The sequence below is a fragment of the Pinus tabuliformis genome, chromosome 1_2, assembly GCF_031772625.1.
Source record: "Pinus tabuliformis cultivar Carrire ecotype Pingquan chromosome 1_2, CPIR1, whole genome shotgun sequence".
Taxonomy (NCBI): domain Eukaryota; kingdom Viridiplantae; phylum Streptophyta; class Pinopsida; order Pinales; family Pinaceae; genus Pinus; species Pinus tabuliformis.
This window is the reverse complement of record NC_142298.1, coordinates 267,384,173-267,407,626: the sequence shown is the minus strand read 5'-3', so window position 1 is coordinate 267,407,626 and position 23,454 is coordinate 267,384,173. Positions and strand designations below refer to the sequence as shown.

General features: G+C 43.7%; 1 protein-coding gene across 3 annotated transcripts in view; it reads right to left on the bottom strand.

The window, feature by feature from the left end:
- Positions 1-23,173, bottom strand: part of LOC149205377 (Tetratricopeptide repeat (TPR)-like superfamily protein) — a 170,508-nt gene extending 147,335 nt beyond the window's left edge. The window contains exons 1-2 of one of the 3 annotated variants that reach the window (XM_089395027.1): positions 22,954-23,173; positions 19,835-22,731 (exon numbers count right to left, since the gene is read on the bottom strand). In XM_089395027.1, coding sequence (XP_089251153.1) covers positions 20,333-22,717 — 2,385 coding nt within the window. In that variant the 5' untranslated portion in view covers positions 22,718-22,731; positions 22,954-23,173 and the 3' untranslated portion in view covers positions 19,835-20,332. Of the gene's footprint in view, positions 1-19,834 lie in introns of those variants that run through there. The other 2 variants (XR_016252448.1, XM_089395026.1) reach the window with 2 other exon arrangements.
- Positions 23,174-23,454: the final 281 nt, after the last annotated feature.

The following is a 23,454-nucleotide window of genomic DNA, read 5'->3' as shown; positions in this document are numbered from 1 at the left end:
AAACCACCCTAACCCTCCTCCCCCTCCCTCCTCAGCGTTTCCCTCCTCCTCCAACCCCTTCGAATCACTAGCTGATGATGTCCCGCCCTCCCCCCCTCAATCCCCTCGCCCTGTCTCCCTGTGCCCCAACCCTCCTCCTTCCCCCCCTTCAACCATAGAAAGAATCCTCACTAGAAACAAAGCAAAAGAAGCCAACCAGCCTTCAGACCCTCCAAGAAAAGCTGGTCGAAAATCGAATAAAGAGCTAAGGGACGAAACAGCAGCCAAAGAGATGGCAACCGGCACCCAACAACCCATGGACTCATTTCTAGGCAAACCAAAAGGAAGCGGCGAAAAGGCCAAGGAGAAATCAGGATCCCACCCCACAACTGGTAAATAATGAAATTGGTCTCTTGGAACTGTAGGGGGATCGGCTCTTCTTTAAAGATGAAAGCAATCAAGGATCTAATAACACAGGAACAGCCAGACATTCTTCTAATCCAGGAGACCAAAACCACCGAGCAGGACTTTCTTCTTCAAATCCAAAAACTCAAAAGTTACACAGGTATCTCAAAAGGTTCAGACGGGGCTTCAGGGGGAATAGGAACACTATGGAGCAAAAACAAGTGGGAAATTGCCAACTCTCAGCTATGCAACTGGTGGATCAGAACAGACCTAAGGAACAAAAGCAATCAAGAAGTTTACCACATCTACAATATATATGCCCCTAACCATTACAGGGACAAAGCCAGCTGTTGGAACTCGATAGAAGCAGACCTCTCCTCCATCAACAGCAGCAGGCTAATTTTGGGGGGAGATCTGAATCTCATTAGGCAGGTGGAGGAAAAATATGGCGGGAACTACCATGCTGACCCATCGAGAGACAAGCTAGAAGCCATCATACAGCTCTTCGACTTGATCGACACCCCACTGTCAAATGGAAAATACACATGGACCAATAAGAGAACAGGATCACACAACATAAAAGAGAGGCTGGACAGGATCCTAATACAGGAAAGGGCAGCTGGAAATTTCCAAGCAATCAGGAGTTACATTATTCATGGCACAGCTTCGGATCATAAGGCCGTGGTCCTCACCTTGGACAAAGGAAAAAACTTCGGCCCTCTTCCTTTTAAATACAATAAAGCCTGGGACTCCTATGAGGACTTCCGCACCCTGGTACGAACTCAGTGGGCAAACGAAGTTCTAGGTTCGCCACACTTTGTTTGGGAAACAAAGATAAAGCATCTCAGGACAGCCATAAAGCAATGGGCGAGGGAGAAAGCAATCCTGGAAAGAAAAAAGAAAACTGAGCTGCTAGCAGAGATGGAAAGCTGGCATAAAGAAAAAGAGCAGATGCAACACACAGTAGAAGATCTAGAGAAGGAGAAAAACATGTACAAAGAACTATATAGGCAAAATCGTATGGAAGAAGAGGAGCAAAGGATGAAGTCCCACTGCTTATGGCTGAAAGCAGGGGACAAAAATACCTCTTTCTTCCACAATAATGTTAAAATTAGACGAGCCAGCAATCAGATTGACAAAATAGAAGTTGAAGGGAGGGAGCTGAAGGAGCAAGAAGACATAAAAAACGCAGCACTTCACCACTTCAAGGCTCTTCTCTCGGCTGACTCCCAACAACATGACAGCTCTGCATTCTTAAGTGTAATAGAGAGCAAAATTACAGAGGAGCACAACAACAAGCTGGAGCAAGAACCCACAGTAGAAGAAATCAAAGAAGCCACCTTTGACATGCAGCAAGACAAGGCCCCAGGGCCAGACAGTTTTACAGTGGCATTCTACAGGCAGCATTGGGAAACCATAAAAAAAGATTTTGTGAGAATGGTAAAAAATGCATTTAAAAAACATAAGTTGGGGGACAACACAAAGTCATCGCACATAGCATTGATTCCCAAGGAGACAAACCCCAAATCATTCGATAGGTTTCGGCCTATTTCGCTTTGCAATGTCTCATACAAAATTATTACAAAAATAATAGCCAATAGGCTGAAGAATTTCCTTCCTCTTCTAATCTCAGAGAACCAGGGAGGCTTTGTCCCTAAGAGGCAGATCATTGACAATGTCATTTTAATCCAGGAAGCCATTCATAGCAGCCACAATAGAGGAGAACGTGGAATGATCATCAAATTGGACATGGCCAACGCATTTGACCGAGTGGACCACTCCTTCTTAAATGCAGTCCTAAAAAAATTTGGCTTCTCCCCCAACTTTATTAGCATCATCAGCGGGTGTATCTCCAACCCCTGCACTGCTCCGCTGATCAATGGTCGCCCCAGCAATTTCTTTAGAAGTACCAGGGGCCTAAGGCAGGGTTGCCCCCTCTCTCCTTTTCTCTATATCATCATGGCGGAAACTCTAAGTGTTCATCTAGAAAACCTTCGCAACAAAAAAGAAATCACTGGAATTCGCATTGAAAGAGGAATAAAGGAGATCAATCATTCGCTATTTGCGGACGACACTTTACTAATTGGGGGAGGATCCAGTCTGATGGCCAGGAGGTTCAAAAAAGTTCTGGATGCATTCCTCCAAGCTTCTGGAGGCAAGCTGAATAATAGAAAATGTAAACTGTACACCTGGAATGTGCCCTATCAGACTCAGCAGAGAATAGCTCAAATTCTAGACATTCCACTTCAAAAAAACTGGAGCTCATTTCCTTACTTGGGTCTGCCCCTGGCTAAGGATCACATCAAAGCAGAGGTTTGGACAAACCACATGGAAAAGATGAAAGGCCTTCTCTTGAGCTGGGGCGCCTCTTGGCTAAACCTAGCTGGCAGAATCATCCTCATAAAGTCTGTTCTCTCAGGTCTCCCAATTTACCAATATGCGGTCATCATGGCTCCAGCTAGTATCCACAAACATATGGAACTCATCATGAGAAGTTTTCTCTGGCAGGGAGGTAAACAGGATACAAAGAAATTCAGCCTGGTTAACTGGGAACAAGTCACTCTTCCTTATGACAAAGGAGGTCTCTCCATAAAAATCCCAAGCCTTTCCAACCAGGCGCTGGGGCTCAAACTGATCTGGAGGATCCTCACAGGAAATGGCTCGTGGTGGGTAGAGACAATAAAAAGGAAATACCTCAGAGGCCCAAACTCCAACATCCTCAATGAACCAATAGCAGATAGGCCTTGCACTCCGACGTGGCGTCTCATCAAGAAAGTCTTGGCGCACTTCAGAGGGAATGTCTCCAAACTCCCAGGCAATGGAAAGAACACCAAAATCTGGTCTGATAGAATAATGAACTCCAATCCCAGGTACCTCCTCCAAGAGCTCAGGCCCCTGCAAGATTGGATGGAGGAAAGAAGGATATTCACCCTGTATGATATATCCCTGTGGAACCAAAACAGGTGGCTCACATGGAAAGACCTACAACTTCCGCTGGATCTTAAAGACCTCTGGCTTACCTTGAAGCTTTCTCTCTCTGGATCAGCACCAATCAACAAGGAGAAAGAAGACAGATACATTTGGGACACTGGTGGAGGGCCCTTTTCAGTAAAAGAAGGATACAAATCATTACAAAACTCAAACCCTGCACCAAAATGGAACCTCCACACTGCTGCCTGGAAGTCCGAATGCCTCCCAAAAGTAAAACACTTCAACTGGGCCCTTTTAAAAGGGAAAATTCTCACTGCTGAGAATCTGAGAAAGAGAGGAATTCAAGGCCCGTCAATCTGCTGTTTCTGCCGCTCAGAGGAGGAGTCTATCCAGCACTCATTCCTTCTCTGCCCTTTTGCCAAAAGTTGTTGGAATCAGTTAATAAGGCCCTTGGATATCAGGGGAATCCCTGACCAGATGCAAAACCTTCAGAAGAACTGGAAGAAAGACTTCCCCTATTCAAGAAAGGGTAAGAGTAACTTAATTAGAGTATGGAAGTGCATTCCTCCCACACTATGCTGGAATCTCTGGCTGGCTAGGAACAATCATGTTTTTAATAACAAAATGCCTAATCTAGACAGTGTCATAGCAAAAACAACTGCAAACATTTCTGAAGCTGTCAGCGCTAACTTCATAGCCTTTCCAGACCAGACGAGCTGGACTCAAGAGGAAAGGGATTGGTATAGCAACTTCAAAATCAACCACTCTTCGAGCCCTCCTCCACAGAACAAAACTCAACAGAAGCCCTCCACCTGGAAACTTAGGGGACCTAAAGAAGACGTAAGTCAATGGATTTCCAATCAAAATCGACCCCTTCTTTTCTTTGATGGCGCATCAAAAAATAATCCTGGAGACGCAGGTGCAGGAGGCATAATTAAAGACCACAAGGGGATCCTCACCTGCAGTTATGAATGGGGACTTGGAAAGGCCTCGAACAACATAGCGGAAGCCTATAGCCTATTCCTAGGCACCGAAATTCTCTCCACACTGGGCCTAAAGAACGCCATTATTATCGGGGACTCGGCCATTGTCATCTCAGCTATGAACACAGGTAAGGAATTTAACAAGGCAGGCCTCAACAACATAAGAAGGAGAATCATGGACAATATCAGCAATTTGGGCGCTGTAACCTTTAGGCATGTCCTAAGAGAGAATAACGCAGAGGCTGACTCATTAGCCAGCAAAGCAGTTAACAGGTAGCAAGAACAGGTCTGCGAGAATGGAAAAACATATGATAGGGCGATACCATAAGAATCCCAACTGCCATTCAGCTCACAAGAACAGCGCCTCTGGAATTTGTCATATCAGCAATCATCTCACAGGTTTCTCCAAACTCGTCCATCCTTTCCTCCTCTCTCCGCCGTCCCTCCCCCATCCCCCCGCCCCCAGATCTTCGCTCCCTCACCCCTCTCGTGATCCACCCTCTGACTCATCAGTCATTCTCCATCGCCGCCTTTCTGGAGATCGCACCCCGATCCTGAATCAAGATTTGCTCTCTGCCATCAGATCCCGCCCTGTCCGAGACCGATCTCCTTTTGACTCCTCTCTCCTCATGCCTTATCCCCTCGATAGACCAAACTGGTACTTTTCTTCTCAGAACAGGTCCTCAATCCCGTTTCACGCATTATCAGTCACCCTCCCACATGAGTCTCAGATCCTCTCTGCAGATATCCTCTGCACCGACTCTCTGCTCCATCGCCTCGACTTGCTTCCTGCGTGCAGCGATATCATCTCTGAAGACATCAATCACTTCATGAGCAGATCTCCTCAGACTCAGCTCAAGCAAGGAGGGACACTCCAACATTCTACAAATAGCAGCTCGGCTCAAAGCAATCACTCTCACTTCATCGTTTCTGGGCTGTGCGAAATCCTCAGGCGGCGACACTCTCCTGAAGCGGATCGCTTCCACCAGAAGTGCACTCAGTGCCTCTCGATCGCGGTAATTTTTGTTTGCCTACGCCTTGTGCTTAATTTCTCTAACAGTTGGTTCAACAGGTGCAGCAGAGCTCATCAGGCCCTTCTGGTGCTCCTTGGCCCCCCCTGCGCAGCTCTGTTCTCAGTTTCCCTATCTCATTTCCTCCCATCCACTGCTCCCCCCAATCTTGGCTCGCCTTCTCATCTTCAACCAGCTAGGATGGCAGATAATCAGGGTCAGACATCTGCTAAGGATCAGGCCAGCAATCCCCTTGACAAGTTATTCAATAACAAGGATTGCACCATGTGCAAAACCCACACCTTCATGATCAATTGCCTGACCAAGAACCTCAACGAGCTGAAGGACGACTATCAGGCAGACAGGAACTCGAAGCACAAGAAGCTGGAGAAAAGAAAGGCTGAGATCGAATCGCTGAAAGAAAGATGCAGCCATATGGAGGAGGCCATCGAACACATTCGTTCCCTTACTCAGAGCTCCCAAGCTGAGGCTTCAACCAAAGCCAGCAGCGGGAAAGGCCCGCTTCCTGATGACTCTGCCACTCAAAATCTTCCTTAAAAGTCATGCATTATAAATTTTGCTGGATAGGTGGCTCCTTTGTAAGGCAATACAGCCGTTTTTATTTTTCTTTCTGTTTAACTAAGAGAAGCAACGAGGAACCAGGGTCTGCGCACCCGATTTTAGACCTCAGCTCTCATACCTATTTTCCTTATGTACTAGAACTATGTTCTGTTGGCTTTTGCAATATATAAGTATCCGATTCTGTAAAAAAAAAAACTACACTGCTCGTTGGAAAGGAACTGCAAGAAACCCCGTCTTTGGTGCTCAAAAAATGATGAAACTTCAGCCCCACGCTCCTTGGCCAAAACCCACAAAAACCCAGAAAGGGTTTGGCCTAAATCCAACCTCCAAAATTCGGCCTCCTCTATGGCCTACGCCCTCCAAACTGCTCCAAGAATACGGCCTACAAGAAATGGCCACGAAATCCTCCTCCAAGCTCTAAAAGGGAAGCAAACACCACTCCAAGTATCTCCTCTAACCTCCACGGCAAAGCTCAGCCTCAAGGGCTGATACTCTACCCACCAAGTGAGCTCCCAGTACTGCCTCTGCGCTGGCCCAAGTAGTGTGAAAGTCACACTGCCAAGCAACAAGCTCAACCAGCTCCCAAACTCTCCCAAATGCCGACAATCCTCCCTAGCCTCCTCTAGAAAATCTCATGCCCAAACTCCACTGCAAGACACCAACAACAAATTCGGCCTCCTCTCCACTGCGTCCTCCAGTAATATGCACCACCTAGAAGTGAATGCCACTACTGAAAATCACAATGAGATCCTCCTCCTGAAGAAATGTAGAAAACCTTCCTAGGGTGGCACTCGAAGTCCCCCGAAAAAAGGGTGAGCTCTTCACTTGAAGAACTCGTGCTAAATAGTGAGTGACTTGGCTAAGCAGCTCGAGCAACCAAGAGAAATTAATATACCCAAGAAGATGCCTGAGATGAGAAGAGTTGCCTTCCTTGTATAGATTTCATGGAGCATTTTTCCCTCCAATTTGTCTTCCATAGTGGGCCCTCACTTAACCAACATCATGCAAAACTTAACCACCTCCATGCAAATCGAACTAGGGAGTGTGTATTTCCCTAGGCCCCCATGTGTAACTTAACCACAACACAAATAAATTTTCGTAAGTCTAATCTCCTAATAAAATCGAATGTGGTCCACTAGCTCCAAAATTGGCCCCATAATACAAAAATTAATCTTGTTCCAAAATAATTTAGCAAGGGACATGACAATGCTCCCCTCCCAAATGTTGCTTGTCCCCAAGCAACTTCAATGTCGGATGCTCAAGAATGTGCTCTCCTTCCCAAGTGACGTCCTCATCCAGTAAACTCTTCCAACGCACCAAATACTCTTTGATGATCTTGCTTCTGAGCTTCCTCTCCCTGGTCTCTAAGATGGCCTCTGGCTCTAGGATCAAATGCCCCTCATCATCAAGTGGAGGCAACTCCATGATTGCTGTAACCTGCTACCCCAACACCCTCTTGAGGCATGACACATGAAAAATGTTATGAATCCTGCTCCTTGGTGGTAGCTCCAACTCGTAAGCCACCTCTCCAACCCTCTTGATCACTCTGTATGGCCCAAAAATCTTGGCTGCAGCTTTTCGACCCCCTTTTGCTTCAATGTGGACTGTCGGTACGGCTGCAATCGAAGGTAGACCAAGTCCCCCTCCTCAAAATGCCTCTCTACTTGATGTCGGTCAACATACATCTTCTGCTAGTTCTGGGTTGTCTGTAAGTTATCCTTAAGAGCCTTGAAGATATCTTGGCTCTCTAGGATCCAATCCTTGGCCTTTATGGCCTTGCTGTCTCCAAAAACAATATCAGCAAAAGACAAAGCATCATAATCATATAAGGCACGGAAAGGAGTCATACCAATGGACATATGATGGGGGGTGTTGTAACAATACTCACCCAGATGCAACCATCGAATCCAAGCCCTCTGCTGCCCTATCACACAATTCCTACGTTAGCCCTCTAACCACTGGTTCACCCTCTCTGTCTGACCATCGGTCCGCGGATGATAGTTGGTGCTTGGGGTGAGCTCAGTGTCGACTAGTCTAAAGAGCTCCGACCAAAATCCTCCCATGAATCGGCTATCCATATCACTGAGTCTTAGGGAGTCGTGCAGACGAAAGACCTCCCTGAAGAACAACTCCGCCACCTGTGAGGCTAAATATCGTGTCAGTATGGCAAAGAAGTGTGCAAGCTTGGTCAATCGGTCGACCACCACAAAAATACAATCCTTCCCTTGCACCGAGGGAAGTCCACTGATAAAGTCCATAGAAATGCTCTCCCATTTCCCCTCAGGGATGGGAAGAGGCTGCAACAATCCTGCTAGATGGGTCAACTCTCCTTTGTTCCTCTGGCAAGCTTCACACTCCTGCACATGCCTCAACACATCTCCCTTGAGGCCCTTCCAAGTGAAGCACTCTCTCACTACCATATAAGTCTTCCTAAACCCCTGGTGCCCGGACAAAGGAGAATCATGAGCTGCTCAAAGGATGCACTCTCTCAACTGTGATCTCGAAACCAAAAATATGCGCCCCTTATAATAAATAACCTCATCCATCACCCTGTAGCACTCATCTGCATAAATGCCCTCCAAGGTCTCGCACACTCGACGATCCTTGGAGTACTCTATCAATAACTAGGCCTTCCAGTCATGGCAAATGCTCATGAGACAGTGCATCCGCCACTACGTTGTGCTTCCCCCGCACATACTCAATATCAAAATCGTAGGCCTGCACTTTGCTGACCCATCTCTATTGTCTGTCATTGAGGCCCTGCTGCCCCATGAAATGGCGAAGACTGTTGTGATTTGTCTTCACCCGAAATCGATTCCCCACCAAGTATTGTCTAAATTTGGCCAATGCATGCATTATGGCCAACATCTCCTTGTCATAAATGGAATACGACAACTCATGAGGTAGAAGCTTCCGGCTCTCGAAAGCAATGGGGTGCCCTCCTTGGGACAAGACTGCCCCGATCCCTACACCTGATGCATCGCACTCCAATGTGAAAGGCTGAGTAAAATCTGGGAGTGCCAATACCAGACAACAACTCATCACCTCCTTGAGGCGATCAAATGTTGCCTGAGCTCCCTCTGTCCACGCAAAAGCCCCCTTCTTAGTCAGATCAGTAAGGGGTGCTGCCAACTGTGAGAAGCCCTTCATGAACTTCCGATAATAGGTACAGATGCCCAAAAATCCTCTCAACGTTGTCACATCTCGGGGCTCTGGCCAATCTCGAATGGCCCAAATCTTCTCCTCGTGCACCTTGACCCCATCTACACCTATGATGTGTCCCAAGTAAAGCATCTCTGTCAACCCAAATTCGCACTTGGACATCTTGGTGTAGAACTATTGCTCCTCCAATATACAAAAGATTGTCTCTAGGTGTTGCAGGTGCTCCTCCCATTGCCTGCTATAGATCAAAATGTCATCAAAGAATACCAGTACAAACCTCCTCAATTGGCCTCAAAACACATGGTTCATGCATGACTGAAAAGTAGTCAGGGCATTGGTCAACCCAAAAGGCATGACCAGGAACTCAAAATGCCCATAATGACACCTGAAGGCTGTCTTCGGAATGTCCTGCTCTCTCACTCAAATCTGATGATACCCTGACCACAAATCTATCTTAGAGAAGTACTTGGCTCCTCTAAGTTCGTCCATCAACTCATCAATGCGTGGGATGGTATACTTGTTCTTCAGTGTCTTCTTGTTGAGGGACCTGTAGTCAATACACATGCGAAGAGTCCCATCCTTCTTCTTCACCAGCACAACCGAAGAAGCAAACGGACTAGAACTCAGTCTAATGTGACCCAACGCCAATAACTCCCTGATGGCTCTCTCAATCTCGTCCTTATAGGCCTTGGGATGCCTATAGGGTGTAGTGATGACTGCTTGCACACCAGGCTCCAACTCTATAGTGTGCTCGAATCCCCTGTCAGGTGGTTTCCCCAGCAGTATATCTCCAAAGACTACCGGATATCTATCCAGTACTACCTGTATGTCTGGATGTGGTGGTGTAGTCTTTCCCCTAGCCTCTGAAATCCTCAGCTCTACTGCCCATGCTATGTCTCCATGCCTCAAATCGGCCTCCATCTGGTGGGCCGAAACTGTCTGAGGGGGGTACGAAACCACCAGCTTGCCATCTGGTCCAGCGAACTCCATCACCAACTGTTTCCAATCAGTGGTAACCTGACCAAGGGAATACAACCATTGGACACCCAACACCACATTGGTGTCTGGTACATCCACCACGAAAAAGTGGTTTGTCATCGAATAGTTCCCCATAGTCACTGTTAGAGCGAGAACATATCGAGTGCACTACATAGTCTTGTCTCCTGGTATTAGGACTAAAAACCCTTCAAACTCTGTAGTGGTGATACCCCTCCTCTAGACCATCTGAGCATCAATAAAATTGTGGGTGGCCCCACTGTCTACCAAGACTGAGACACGTTGCCCTTGCACTGTACCTCTAATCCTCATAGTCAAAAATTTGGGAATCCTGCACAAAGAAGCTAGGACTCCCCTGGCTGGTGCGAAAGATGCTCCTCCTTGAGGTGGTGGTGGTGGTGGTCCTCTCCCTACTAGATCCTCATTGTCTCTGCCACCAAACTCCAACTCCTCATCATCCTCTTGATCACTGTCCGAGAAGACCTCGATGTAATGGACCTTGCCCGCTGTGCACCGATGACCAATTGCCTAAGGCTCTCGACATGTAAAACACAACTTCCTCCTCCTGAGGTCTCTCCTAGTCTCGTCATCCAACTGACCCCTCCCTTGACCTACTCTCTACGTTGTGGGTGCTCTAGTGTCACTTCCCTTCTAAGGGTAGGGAGTGCGTGAAGGAAATGGTGCTCGAATCTTGGGGATTGCCCCCTGCAAATCTCGAGTGCAAGATACTGCCTCCAAAATAGTAGATGGTTTGCGAGCCTTCACCAGTCCCCGTAATGGCTCTGTCAACCCCTCTACAAATGTATATACTCTCCTCGCATCTGACAAATCAGGTACCATGACTGAGACCCTCAAAAACTCTAAGATATAATGCTCTAGATGCCCTGTTTGTCTGAGCTGGGTCAACTCCCTGAAGTGAGCCTCTGGATCCTTCTGATCAAAGTGCTCCACTACTCTCCGCGTGAAGTCCTCATAGGAGGTCACGTTGGCATGCCCCAGAGTGGACAAACCATGAAACCACCAATTGTGTGCCTCCCCCTCTAGGTGCAATGTGGCCATCTTGATGGCCTCTACCTCTGTCATCCAATTCAGCTGGAAGTATGTGTCCAGCTTCTCTACCCAAGCACGTGTTGTGCACTTGGTAGTGCCATCATATGTAGGAAAATACATTTTCCCAATAGAACGATGTAGCTCATAGTTCTGCATACCATAGCCTTTCCCCTTCTCGTTCTGCTTGAGTTTGCAAAAGTCTCTGAAGGTCAGAGCCTCTCTGAAGTCTACCCCCATGGACTGCCATTCCGGAAATACTCCCCCATCAACAATGGATCCTCTCCTCCACCAGTCTCACCCTGTGCCAAAGGTACAAAAGAGGGTAAAATAGCTTGATTTGACTCACTCAAGGATGGCCGCTGAGCAGTAGGTGAAAGGTGATCAAACTGTTGAGAGGCCCCTGAAGTCACTCCAAACACAAACTCCTGGTGAGCGCTCCGCTCACGATTCTGCATCTTGATTTCGTCCAACATCTCCTTCTGCCCTTTTGTCAAATCACTCAAAGCCTTCAAGAGACTATCAAACGTCGTCTCCTCCCTACTCTTGGGCTCACCCATATCTTCTGCTACCGCAGCCTTCCCATGAGTAATCTCCAACTCCCTTTCCTTGCTCCGGTACCTCTGTCTTCTGTAAGTAATATTTTGCTAGTCCTCCTCACTCATAGAAAAGTTTTTCCACGGTTGAGCCAGAATCTAAGCTCTGATACCACTGTAATGTTCCAAACTTAAACAAACAGTAATATGCAAAATCAAATACGATTCATACACAAAAATAAAAATGATCAACAAATACTCAATACACATCAGAAATGAGAACCAGCTGAGCCATTTTATTAATGGAATGGAGCTAGTACAATAGTATGGAAACGCTCTTGGGCTTGCCTCAAGGGCGGGCTTGACAGAACCCAGGTGTCAAACAATAATCACAATGTTGGAAAGATAATTGCTACTCTAATGCTCTACATTGTCTCCAAGTAACTACACTACTCCCTAGAAATGAACTGCAAGAAACCTCGTCTCCGGTGCTCAGAAAATGATGAAACTTCAGCCCCACGCTCCTTGGCCCCACAAAAACCCAGAAAGGGTTTGGCCTGAATCCAACCTCCAAAAATCGGCCTCCTCTATGGCCTACGCCCCCCAAATTGCTCCAAAAATACAGCCTGCGAGAAATGGCCACGAAATCCTCCTCTAAGCTCTAAAAAGGAAGCAAACACCAATCCAAGTATCTCCTCTAACCTCCACGGCAAAACTCAGCCTCAAGGGCTTATACTCTACCCACCAAGTGAACTCCCAATACTGCCTTTGCGCTGGCCCGAGTAGTGCGAAAGTCACACTCCCAAACAACAAGCTCAACCAGCTCCCAAACTCTCCCAAATGCCGACAATCCTCCCTAGCCTCCTCTTTGGAAAATCTCATGCCAAACTCCATTGTAAGACACCAACAACAAACTCGGCCTCCTCTCCACTACGTCCTCCAGTAGTATGCACCACCTGGAAGTGAATGCCACTACTGGAAATCACAATGAGATCCTCTTCCTGAAGAAATGCAAAAAACCTTCCTAGGGTGGAACTCGAAGTCCCCCAAAGAAAGGGTGAGCTCTTCACTTGAAGAACTCGTGCTAAACAGCGAGTGACTCAACTAAGCAGCTCGAGCAACCAAGATAAATCGATATACCCAAAAAGATGCCTAATATGAGGAGAGTTGCCTTCCTTATATAGATTTCATGGAGCATTTTTCCCTCCAATTCGTCCTCCATCATGGACCCTCACTTAACCAACATCATACAAAACTTAACCACCTCCATGAAAAACGAACTAGGGAGTGTGTATTTCCCTAGTGAGGGTGGCCCCCATGTATAACTTAACTTCAACACAATAACTTTTCCTAAGTCTAATCTCCTAATAAGATCGAATCGGGTCCATTGGCTCCAAAATTGGCCCCATAAAACAAAACTTCATCTTGTTCCAAAATAATTTAGGAAGGGACATGACACAATGTTGCAGATGAAGGTGGCAAAACAGAGGTTGCAGCGATGCGAGAGGCCCAGACGTGTTTGCAGCAGCGCAGTGGCAGTAGAGGGAGCACAAGATAGCAGCAGAGGCAGCTTCAGCATCACGAGGCTTCCAGACTGCCCGGATGTCAGTATTTGGGAGAAGACAATTACTTACTTCTCGGTAACTGAGTTGCAGTGCAACAGTTAGCAGTGGCAGTGCTATGGGCAGCATGATGCAGCATGTTGAGAGGGAGTTGCAGTACAAATGTAGCAGTGGCAGTGGCAGTGTCATGGGCAGCAGTACAGGAAGCAGCAGTGCAGAGGATGTGAGGCAGCAGGCCAAGCATCAGCACAGGTACCGATGTGGAGGATCAGTGTGATGTTTCTATGGTGAAGCATTACTAGAGCACATTCCTCGCTAAGAGGGAGTGTTGATTTTTGGTAGCATCGAATGTGCTCTAGCCATGAAAATTGGTGGAGAGGCTAAGGCACATGAAATCTCCAAGGCTCAGAAATCGTTTAGGGAAATTCCACCCGGATGGAGAGGTATTTAAATAATTAATATTTTTAATGAGACCCTAAGTCTAAACTTAGGAAAATAAAAATATTAATGTGTATTAATATAATATGGGTGACAAAGTTCTAAATAACGAGGATCAAGTCATATCTAATCGTAGTCGTTGATTAAGGACTTAATCTCGGTCGTTGAATCGTCAATAGGAAAAGTATAAGAGGAGGCTTGAGGGTCAGTAGGAGATACACCAAGTTGATCAGTCAATTCGATTTTCTGGGGCATGGTTTGCTGAGAAATCGAGTTAGTGATCTATTGCAGCGAGGAGCAGTTCGACAGGAGGCCGAGAATACATATCAGAGAGGCAGAGAAAGTGCCAGAGAGAGCGCAGAGCCTGGAAACGCTGATGCAGAGGCAGCAAGGGTTGATGCAGAGGCTAAGGAGGCAAGCGCAGAGGAGGCAGAGGGCCAAGAGGCTACTCAGCAACCTTCTCCAATCCTCCTTTGCTGCTACTCAGCAACCCGGACCTAGATTTCTTTGGCAAGAAATTTGTTAAGGCAGTGACTCCCTCTACCTCGGTTTCGTCTCCACAAACACTGTTCTGCAACAACAGCAACAGCATCCCACCAGCACCACAGATCGAATCTGCACTGCTCCTACTGCCCCGGCAACTGACTGATCTGAGCCCCTCAGGCTCTGCGCTGGCCCAGAGAGCTGACGCAGTCACTGCGTGAGCTCCTCTCGGCTACTGTGTCTCCTCCTCCTGGCTTAGAAAGTTGACGCAGGCACTGCGTGAGCTTCTGCATCACTCCTTTGGCACTAAGTCACTCCTTCGGTGACTCCTTTGGCTCTGAAACAACACTGTCACTTGGGACAATTGCCTCTCTGCAACAGATTTACAGGATCTCCCGGTTTATGGCTTCAGTGTCCTATGATCTGCAATGCTCTGATACCATGTGAAAATTTAGGAATCTTTACAAATAGGAATCCTAGTGGAATCACTAATTTAGCATCTCCTACTTGTTATTTCATTTAACAAGTTATTTAATTATAAACAATGATGAAAAACACTACTGCAGGCTACACTGACATACAGATCATAAACTGAAACAATATATGAGACAAACACACAACAGACATCATTATTTTTGGACAACACGTCCGTGAAAAAAACCAATGCGGGAAAATCGGTACAACAGATAGAGGGTTTGTATTACTAAGCAAGCAGAATCTGAGTACAATAGGTTGCCTCTCACATCGGCTAACCTTTCAGAGAAATCACGGCAGCAAGAAATACATACAAGGGTTTACCTCGTTCTCCAAGTCACAACTGATCCACTGAGTGGCCCAACTCTGGCAAACACTGCGAAATCCCAGCGCAAGCACTGCTTGGGCCAGCGTCTTGCCTCTAGGAGACTACCTCGCCCCTTCGACTGGATCGATTTGCTAGATGAAGACTGTTGTTCAGCCCTCCCAGCTCAGAACCTCACTTCTCCGACAAAATCTCAAACTTTTGATGAATACCCTGCACTGCCACTATAAGAGACCCTCCTGGCCTGCGTCAACACTGCATGAGCCCCTTCCTGGGCTGCGTAGGCTTCTTCGCTGCCTCTCTGCCACATACTCTTTGGCTCGGAACTCCTTTCTGATCCAAATCTCTGCTTTTGTCCCTCTCACTGCAACTCAGATCACTTGTTTGATTTTCTCAGCAAACCACACCCCAGAAAAATCGAACTGGCTGATCAACTTGGTGTATCTCCAACTGACCCTCAAGCCTCCTCTTATACTTTTCCTGTTGATGAATCAACGGCCGAGATTAAGTCCCTAATCAACGGCTAAGATTAAAACAGACTTGATCCTCGTCTCTTAGAAGCTTCTCACCCATATTTTTATTAATACCCATTAATATTTTTATTTTCCTAAGTTTAGACTTAGGAACCCCATTAAAAATATTAATTATTTTAATAACTCACAATCCGAGTGGAATTTCTCCAAACGATTTCTAGGTTTTGGAGATCTTATGTATTCTAGCCCCTCCACAAAATTTCAGAGCTAGAGCACATCCGATGCTACCCAAAATCAACGGTCTAAGCAACTGAGTTGTAGTACGGATGCAGTGTTAGCAGTGGCAGTGCTAGCAGCATAGCAAATGCAGCGTTTGAGAGGGAGTTGTAGTACAGATGTAGCATTGGCAGTGGCAATGTCAAAGGCAGCAGTACAATTGCAGCAGTAGCGCAGGTGGATAGCATGTCAGACATCAACGACGCAGAGGACGATGCTTCAAAGTCAAAGCAGTATGCATCAGCAATGTATTGCTAGAGCACATTCCTTGCTAAGAGGGAGTGTTGAATTGGGGTAGCATCGAATGTGCTCTAGGCCTCAAATTTTGCAAGGAGGCTTGGGCACATGCATTCCAGAGAACACAAAAACCGTTTTGGGAAATTCCACCCAAAAATGATTTTATTCAAATAATTAATATTTTTAATGGAGTTCCTAAGTCTAAACTTAGGAAAATTAAAATATTAATGGGTATTAATCTAATTGTGGGTGTAACTTCTAAAAAAAGACGGAGATCAAGTCAAAACGATCTGAGCCTTTGATTAGGAGTTAATTTAGGTCGTTGGTTGTCCAACAGGAAGATATAAGAAGGGGCTTGAGGGTCATTTGGAAAATACACCAAGAGAAATCAAAAAATTGATTTTCTGAAGTGAGAAGTTCTCAGGAGGAAAATTTGATTGAGAAGATTTCTTGCAATTGAGGGGCAGGGATAGCTTCCAGAGAGAGTGATTTTCTCAGTCGGAGAATCATCAGCAGAGAGAGGTGGAGAGTAATCTAGCAGTGGCAGCACTGAGCCAGAGGGGCTGACGCAAAGCCACGCAGAGGCAACACAGAAGCCAAGAGGGAGTCCGAAATTTACAGAGGGAATTCGACTTTCAGAAGCCGAAGCCGGGGTGTGAGCCTAAGAGGCAAAAATCAAATCTCCTGGGCAGCAGATCGACCAGCCAGAGGATTGACGTTGTCCCCTGAGAGCTTGACGCTGGGCTGATGCAGATACAGCGCAGAGGCAGCCAAAAAAGCCGGGGGCAATCAGTCTAGGGGCTGGATCAGCCAAGATTTCTAGTGATAGTGTGAGGTAATCTCACAATTCTTTTTGCCAATATTTCTCTCTGTAACTGAATAACCATGTGAGGTATTCAAAGATGTATTTAGAATTTGCTACAGCCTACAGCTTAATAATAATAAACCCTCAGAGTTGTTGCACTGGTTTTTCCGCATTGGGTTTTTCCGGGGACATTTGTCCAAAAATAACGGTGTTATATGTGTTGTATTTTCTTTCTTGCTCAATATCTTGTTTCTAAATAATAATTAATTAAGTGAAGGCTACAGTAGTATTTACTTCGATATTTGCCATAGCACACAATAAATAACTTGTATGGATTAACAAGTAGGAGAAGTAACATCAATTTGCTGCAGTAGGGATTACTGTTGAGGAATTTTCACAATGAAGACCGAACCTAGTTACATTTTCCAACACTACCATCATTTTTTCTTGTTTCTTCTAGTCACTCAGTTGTGCATGACTTCTATATGTATAATTGTGTACGATTCCATACTCTACATACAATCTTTGTTGTATGTTTTCGTACTTTGCAAACTGTCTACCAACTACCTTATGCGTCGACTCTTCTGTTGTCTCACCTCCCACGGACCCGTACATCCAGTCTCTGATTTTCAAATTCCTTTTGTAGGTTTCTAAACTTGTGGAATAGTAGAGATTGGCTTCCTTCATAAATAAAACTTTGATACCATGTTAATTTCTCTAACCCTAACTATTGGCTAATTACTCAAGTAAATACCATGTTGATTTAATTATTACTGCAGATCTACTAAATAAAAAGAATTGTCGAGATTTTAGCACGTAAATAAAAAATAAACATCAGAAGCAAAAATAACACCAATATCCTACACATGCATACACAAATTTTTCCCTTCAAATATGTTGTTTCATTAATAAATTATTAAATTATCTTCAGCGTACAAGGACTCTCTTACTAGGAAAATAGCCCTCTAAAGAAAAATACAAACAACAAAAACTGGAATATTTCAACCTAATCAAACCCTCAAAATTTGTCCTTCAATCTTGCTAGTCATTGGATCCTTCCCCCTTGTTGCCTCTTGTTCTTCTTCTTCGGACCCTGCACACTTGGATGAGTGTCCTTTCCCACCCAATCACTGAAATCTCACAATCGCACTATCTTGTGCTCACTTTATGTGTCTTCTCCCTTGGCCTAGTCTTCTTTTTATAAGTTTGAGTATGACCGAATCCACAACCCTAATCTTCAAAGTAATTGACGGTTGAGATTAGATCTCAACATTGTTGAGAAATCTAGGGACAGCTAGATTAGCTGATTCCTCTTCTTTGATAACTGCTTGTGATGTTCTTTTACTTAACTTAGTTAGCTTCTTCTTTCACTTGATTATAGTTAGTGTTCTTGTCATCAAACAACTACCAAACTATGAAAATCTATGAGACAAGAGGACACAAAATGTAGGTTGCAAGTCAGGGCCAAAACCTCTCCTCTTGAGAGGAAAACCCACAAGAATTCTTCTCCTTCTTATAGAATTTTCATACGACGAATTCCAAGACCTATGACCCTTAATAAAGACCCCCAAGACCAAGTCAAACCTCTTTGATGAGCTTGTTCTCCACAACGTCAACCTTAGTCAAATTGCTCCAAAACTGCTACAACTTCAAAATTCGGACCTGCAACTTCTCAATTTTCTGACCTGCAAATTCTTGACTGCAATTTTCGGCTACTGTAGAAATCCTAGCTCTTGCACGTGTGGAAAAGATGGTGATTTCTTCCTTCCTTCTCCTTCGCTTGAATTGGTTCTTCCTTCTTTGGAACTCAGCTTGCAAAGTAGACTTTTTGGTGCCCTAACTTGGCTCCTCTCTGCAATTTGGTCTTGTTGCAGTGATGTAGCCCTAATCTTCGCACATGTGAGGAGATGATGGCCCAAAAACAACCTTCAAAGACTTTGTTCCTTTCCTTCTTCTAGTCCTCCTTTTCCTTGCTCTTTTAGGTCTTCTTTTTCTTGCTTAATTGAGCTTCTTGTAGCTTGATTGATTGATTCTTAAATGAGGTCGATATCTCTTATATATAGGTCTCTCTTGTAGGTCGAATAGCCCTTATGAGGCTGACTTGTCATCCTCATGAAGGCCGACTTGTCATCCTCATGAAGGCTGACTTGTTGCTGCTTCTTTGCCAAGGTCTTGGAGGGTCTTTATGATTTTTAACTTTACAAAAATTTCTTTACATGATACAACATGCCCAAAGGGGTCTTACATGTACGACAACGACTCTTTTGACTTCATGACTTCATGACAAATTCCTAGAAGCACTCAATGGGTGCTTGACCTATAAAAATAAAATAATCTTGAGCATGAAGCCCATGCTACAAAATAACAAAAAAAAAAATCTCTTTACATCAAATACATAAAATCATGATTACATTAGACATTATGAAGACCGAACCTAGTTACACTTTTCAGCAAACATAACTTGACATCAACAGTTGAGATTCATCTAAAATCACTAATGCTAATAACATTTGCATTTCATTAGATTAACTCACTTTTTCTTATAAAAGTCAATTACTTTAATAATTCTTTTAAAATAATTGCTAAGGTTAATGGTCTTTTCGATGACTTCCTCACATCTAAATACTTAAACCTGTGCAGAAGTACCTATCCGATGCTACTATCATCAATAGATAGTTTGATTGGCATAACTCCTGCAAGCTTGCCAAAGTGCTTGTCCTTTAATGGCACTCATCTGTTCTGTTTTTTGTCAAGAATTTTAAATCCATAAAGGCCTAACAAAGCATGGCCAAACTCAGGTTTTCTAACTAGAATCAAAGATTGCAAATTTGGCTAATTAACTAGATATCTGATTGATAATAATTCTTAGTCTGGATGAGGGTAATGTAATCTGTATCAATTACTGTTCTCTTCAGCCTTTGTTTAGGTACTCCCAGAATTGTACATACTAAACACTCATTTCTTCCTTATTAATTGTTTTTTTGTAAGAGCTTCCAAAGCGGATAATAATACAGGATGAAATGATAAGTAAAAAACATTTAAATAGATTTCCCAATAGTCTTGATCTGAAGGCTTAGTATCCATGTCATAAAAAATAAAATAATAGTCAGTTAGATGACTATTAACTAATAGTTTTCTGTAGCAGTGTTGGAATCTCATTAGTTGAACAGTTTAATATCATGGCAAGATAAGGAACGTTACACTTCACAAACTTTAATGGGTTTGATCTTCCTGGTATATCTTTTTGCATGTACAAATCCTAAAGGCTAAAATATATGTGAGCCTGCCTCAATGACCACAAAGAACTTTGCCAAATTTTGCTGATCATAATAGACCAAGATGCAGATTATAGAATCACAGGTCATGTTCAACGTATAATGTCTGAAAAATGAGAGACAGTGAACACAGAACTTACCACTTCAAAGGCACCCTAAGGAGATGGAAAAACTTGTCTCAAATTAAGGGTTGACTTATTCCAATAAATAAATGAATGATAGTCCAAACTGCCTTCCAGGATTGTATGAACTTTTTGATAGTCAGTGTAGTTAAGTGTAACTTCTTATACAATTAATTGGGAACTCCTAGCTTTCAGAGCCAACTGATATTGTCATTTCACATATTTGCTTTTTCAATTCCTCTCCAATTCATTTAAATTCTGAATGGTAGGAAGCCATCCTTTTTCAATAATATCATTTACAACTGCAGCAGCTGTGTCATCTTTACTTAGCTTGTAAAGACCATCTATGAAGACCTGGTAATTTTTATCAGTTGGGTTAAGATTCTTTTTCTTCTGAACCATCTCCTCTAGGACTTTACAAGCCAAAAATGTTTCCTCTTCTTGAACAAGACCAGTGATGAGCACAGTATAGATAAATGTCTCAGGTTCTGTGCCCTTCCTTTCCATTTCTTGCAGGTAGTTTAAGGCAAGTTTTGCCCTGTTACATTTGCAAAGTCCTTGAATCAAAGCTGTATATGCAACTATATTGGGATGGCATCCTTTTTGTTCCATTTCATGCCACAAGTCAAGAGCATCTTTGACTCTCCCCGCATTGCAAAAACCATTTATTAAGGTTGTATAAGTAATAACATTGGGATGCCTTGCCTCTGCAACCATCTTGGAAAGGTATAGTAATGCTAAATCAATTCTGTCATTTTTACATAACCCATCTATTATTTCATTGTAGGTCACCACATTTGGAGCATGTCCCTTCTCCAACATTTCATTCAGAACTTCCTGGGCATCGTGTATTCTGCCAGCCTTGCAAAATCCATTTATTAGAATGTTGTGGGCCACAACATCAGGAACATAACATTTTTCTTGCAACTCCTTGAAAAGCTTCTGTGCGTGATCCACTTCACCAGCCTTGCATAGGCCATCTATTGCCGCAGTGTATGCAATCATGTCAGGGAGAAAGCCTAACTGGACCATTTCATTCAAAAAATTGAAACCATCAAGCACTTTACCATTTTCAAAAAGCTTTTTGATGAATAAGGTATAATGTTTTATCCAAGGCGTATAGCTATGAAGCCTCATATCCCTCATCAAGCCAAGAGCCTCACTAACCTTTTCTGCTTTGCATAGGCATCCAAGAATTGAATTATAAGTATATTGTGTTGGACCAATCCCTCTATTTTTCATATCAACCAAAAAATTGTAACTTTCATCCAACCTATCTGACTTACAAAGTTCATCAATCAAACTATTGTAAATCTGAACGTTGGGAACAATATTTAGTCTGATCATGTCCTTGAAAAGCCCTAGTGCCACATCCAGTTTTCCCACCCTGCAGAGACCATCAATAACAACAAAAAAGGAAGTGGTATTTGGGGAGACTACCTTCCAGAATCTGATAGGCACCTGATCAACCTTCCCAGGGTCAACAGGAGGTGCCTTGATTGACTTTTCAACCAATGGACTTTGTCTGTTTAGCATGTCCTGAAGCAGTGAATGTGCCTTGTCTGCTTTACCAGCCTTCGCAAAGCCCTCTAAAACTGCATTGTAGAGAGTTACAACAGAACAGCACTGAGAGCTCAAAATGTCTTCCAACAATCCATTGACTGCATCCAGCCGATCTTTGCTGCAGAGGGAGTAAATCAGTTTGCTGAGAACATTCACATCTGGACTTAGTCCAGAATCTCTCATCTCAAGATACAAACTGTGAGCTTGTGAGTATTCATTATTTTCACAAAGACCTTCAATCATTACATTGTATATCGACAAGCCCACACCCATACCCAATTCCTTCATCTGCTTAACAAGTTCTAGGGCTTTAAGCACCTGATTCTCCTTAACAAATCCATGGATAAGCACACAATAAGATTTTTCATTTGGGTTTATCTTAAGCTTCCTCATTCTTTCTATAAATTCAAAGGCCTTGTCAACCTTTCCAGACTTACTTAAAGCAACAAGCAAAATAGTCAAGACATGTTCATCAACAAAACCATGCTCAGACATAATCTTCAAAAGATTGAAGGCCTCCGCAAATTTTCCTACACTACTATGAGTCTGCAATAAAGCTGTAAGAGTAAACTTGTCAGGTTTATACCCTCTTCTCAGCATCTCATTGTATTTCAGTTCAGCCAGATCAAGGCGCTTGGATTTCGCAAAAACCTCTAGCAAACAAGTATACGCGTACGTATTGAGAACACAGTTCAATGTTTCGGCGCGCTCAAACAAGTACACTGCTTCATCAACCATTCCTACTGAACCAAGACATCTAATGAAAAAACCCAATGCTCCTGCAGTCATTCGACATTTTTCCCTCAACAAGTCTTTCATGAGAGCTCTCAACGCTTCTGTTTGCCTTTTTTTGGCAAGAATTGAGGCCATTGTATTGTACGTATAGCAGTTGTGTTTATATCCATTTTGTAGGGCTGCCCATCTGAAAAATTCATGCGCGTTTTTCCAATTCTTTTGCCTATTTAAAAATATCTCAACATCCACATTAGTGAGTCCCGCTCCTAGATCATTCAATTCTTCTTTGTTTCTATCCCGCTTGGCCTTTGAAAACATTCTGCACAGGCTGTCTGCAAGCTCTGTAGAATGAGTCTTTGAAAACCCACTATCCATAACACCTAATTCTTCAGGGAAATTTGTAACATAGTCTTCTTTATTTTTAAAGGGTTGTTGGTGGTGGTGAATAATTCTTGAAAGAAATTTGTATGCATTTGATCTAATGATAAGAGAGCCAGTCTTGCAATGTTGCATAGCCATGATAAATTTGCAACGATAAATAAGAGCAGACTTACCGGAGAGCTATGCCTATATTGAAGAGAAGCAATTTGTTATATTGCACATTGATAAGCAGCTAGCCATAGAGACAAACACAACCAGAATTTAGTCTACTGTCCGTCCAACTGTCTCTCCTCTTCTCTCCGTGCAGTGGAGAAGCGAGCGAAGTAAGAATCGGTGTTCAGTGTCCTGTGACTGCATATTTGCCTGCTGTGTTCGAGAGATCACATTTCAAGGTTAGATTGTTTAATTGAATGACTTTCATATATCTTGGCATTTATTATATCATCGATTTTTTTATAATTGTTAAATCATTTTTTTTAGAGTAATGTGTTTGAATAAATTTTGGTTTGAATATGTAAGATGGTGGGAATATTGGAATTATTATTATTATCTGAATGGTGGGAATTATTATTAATTTTTTTTTATAGAAAATACGTTGGAATTGAGTATTTTATTTATGTTTATACTATTTTTTTAAATTTAGTTTTTATAAATAATATGTTGAATTGGGTATT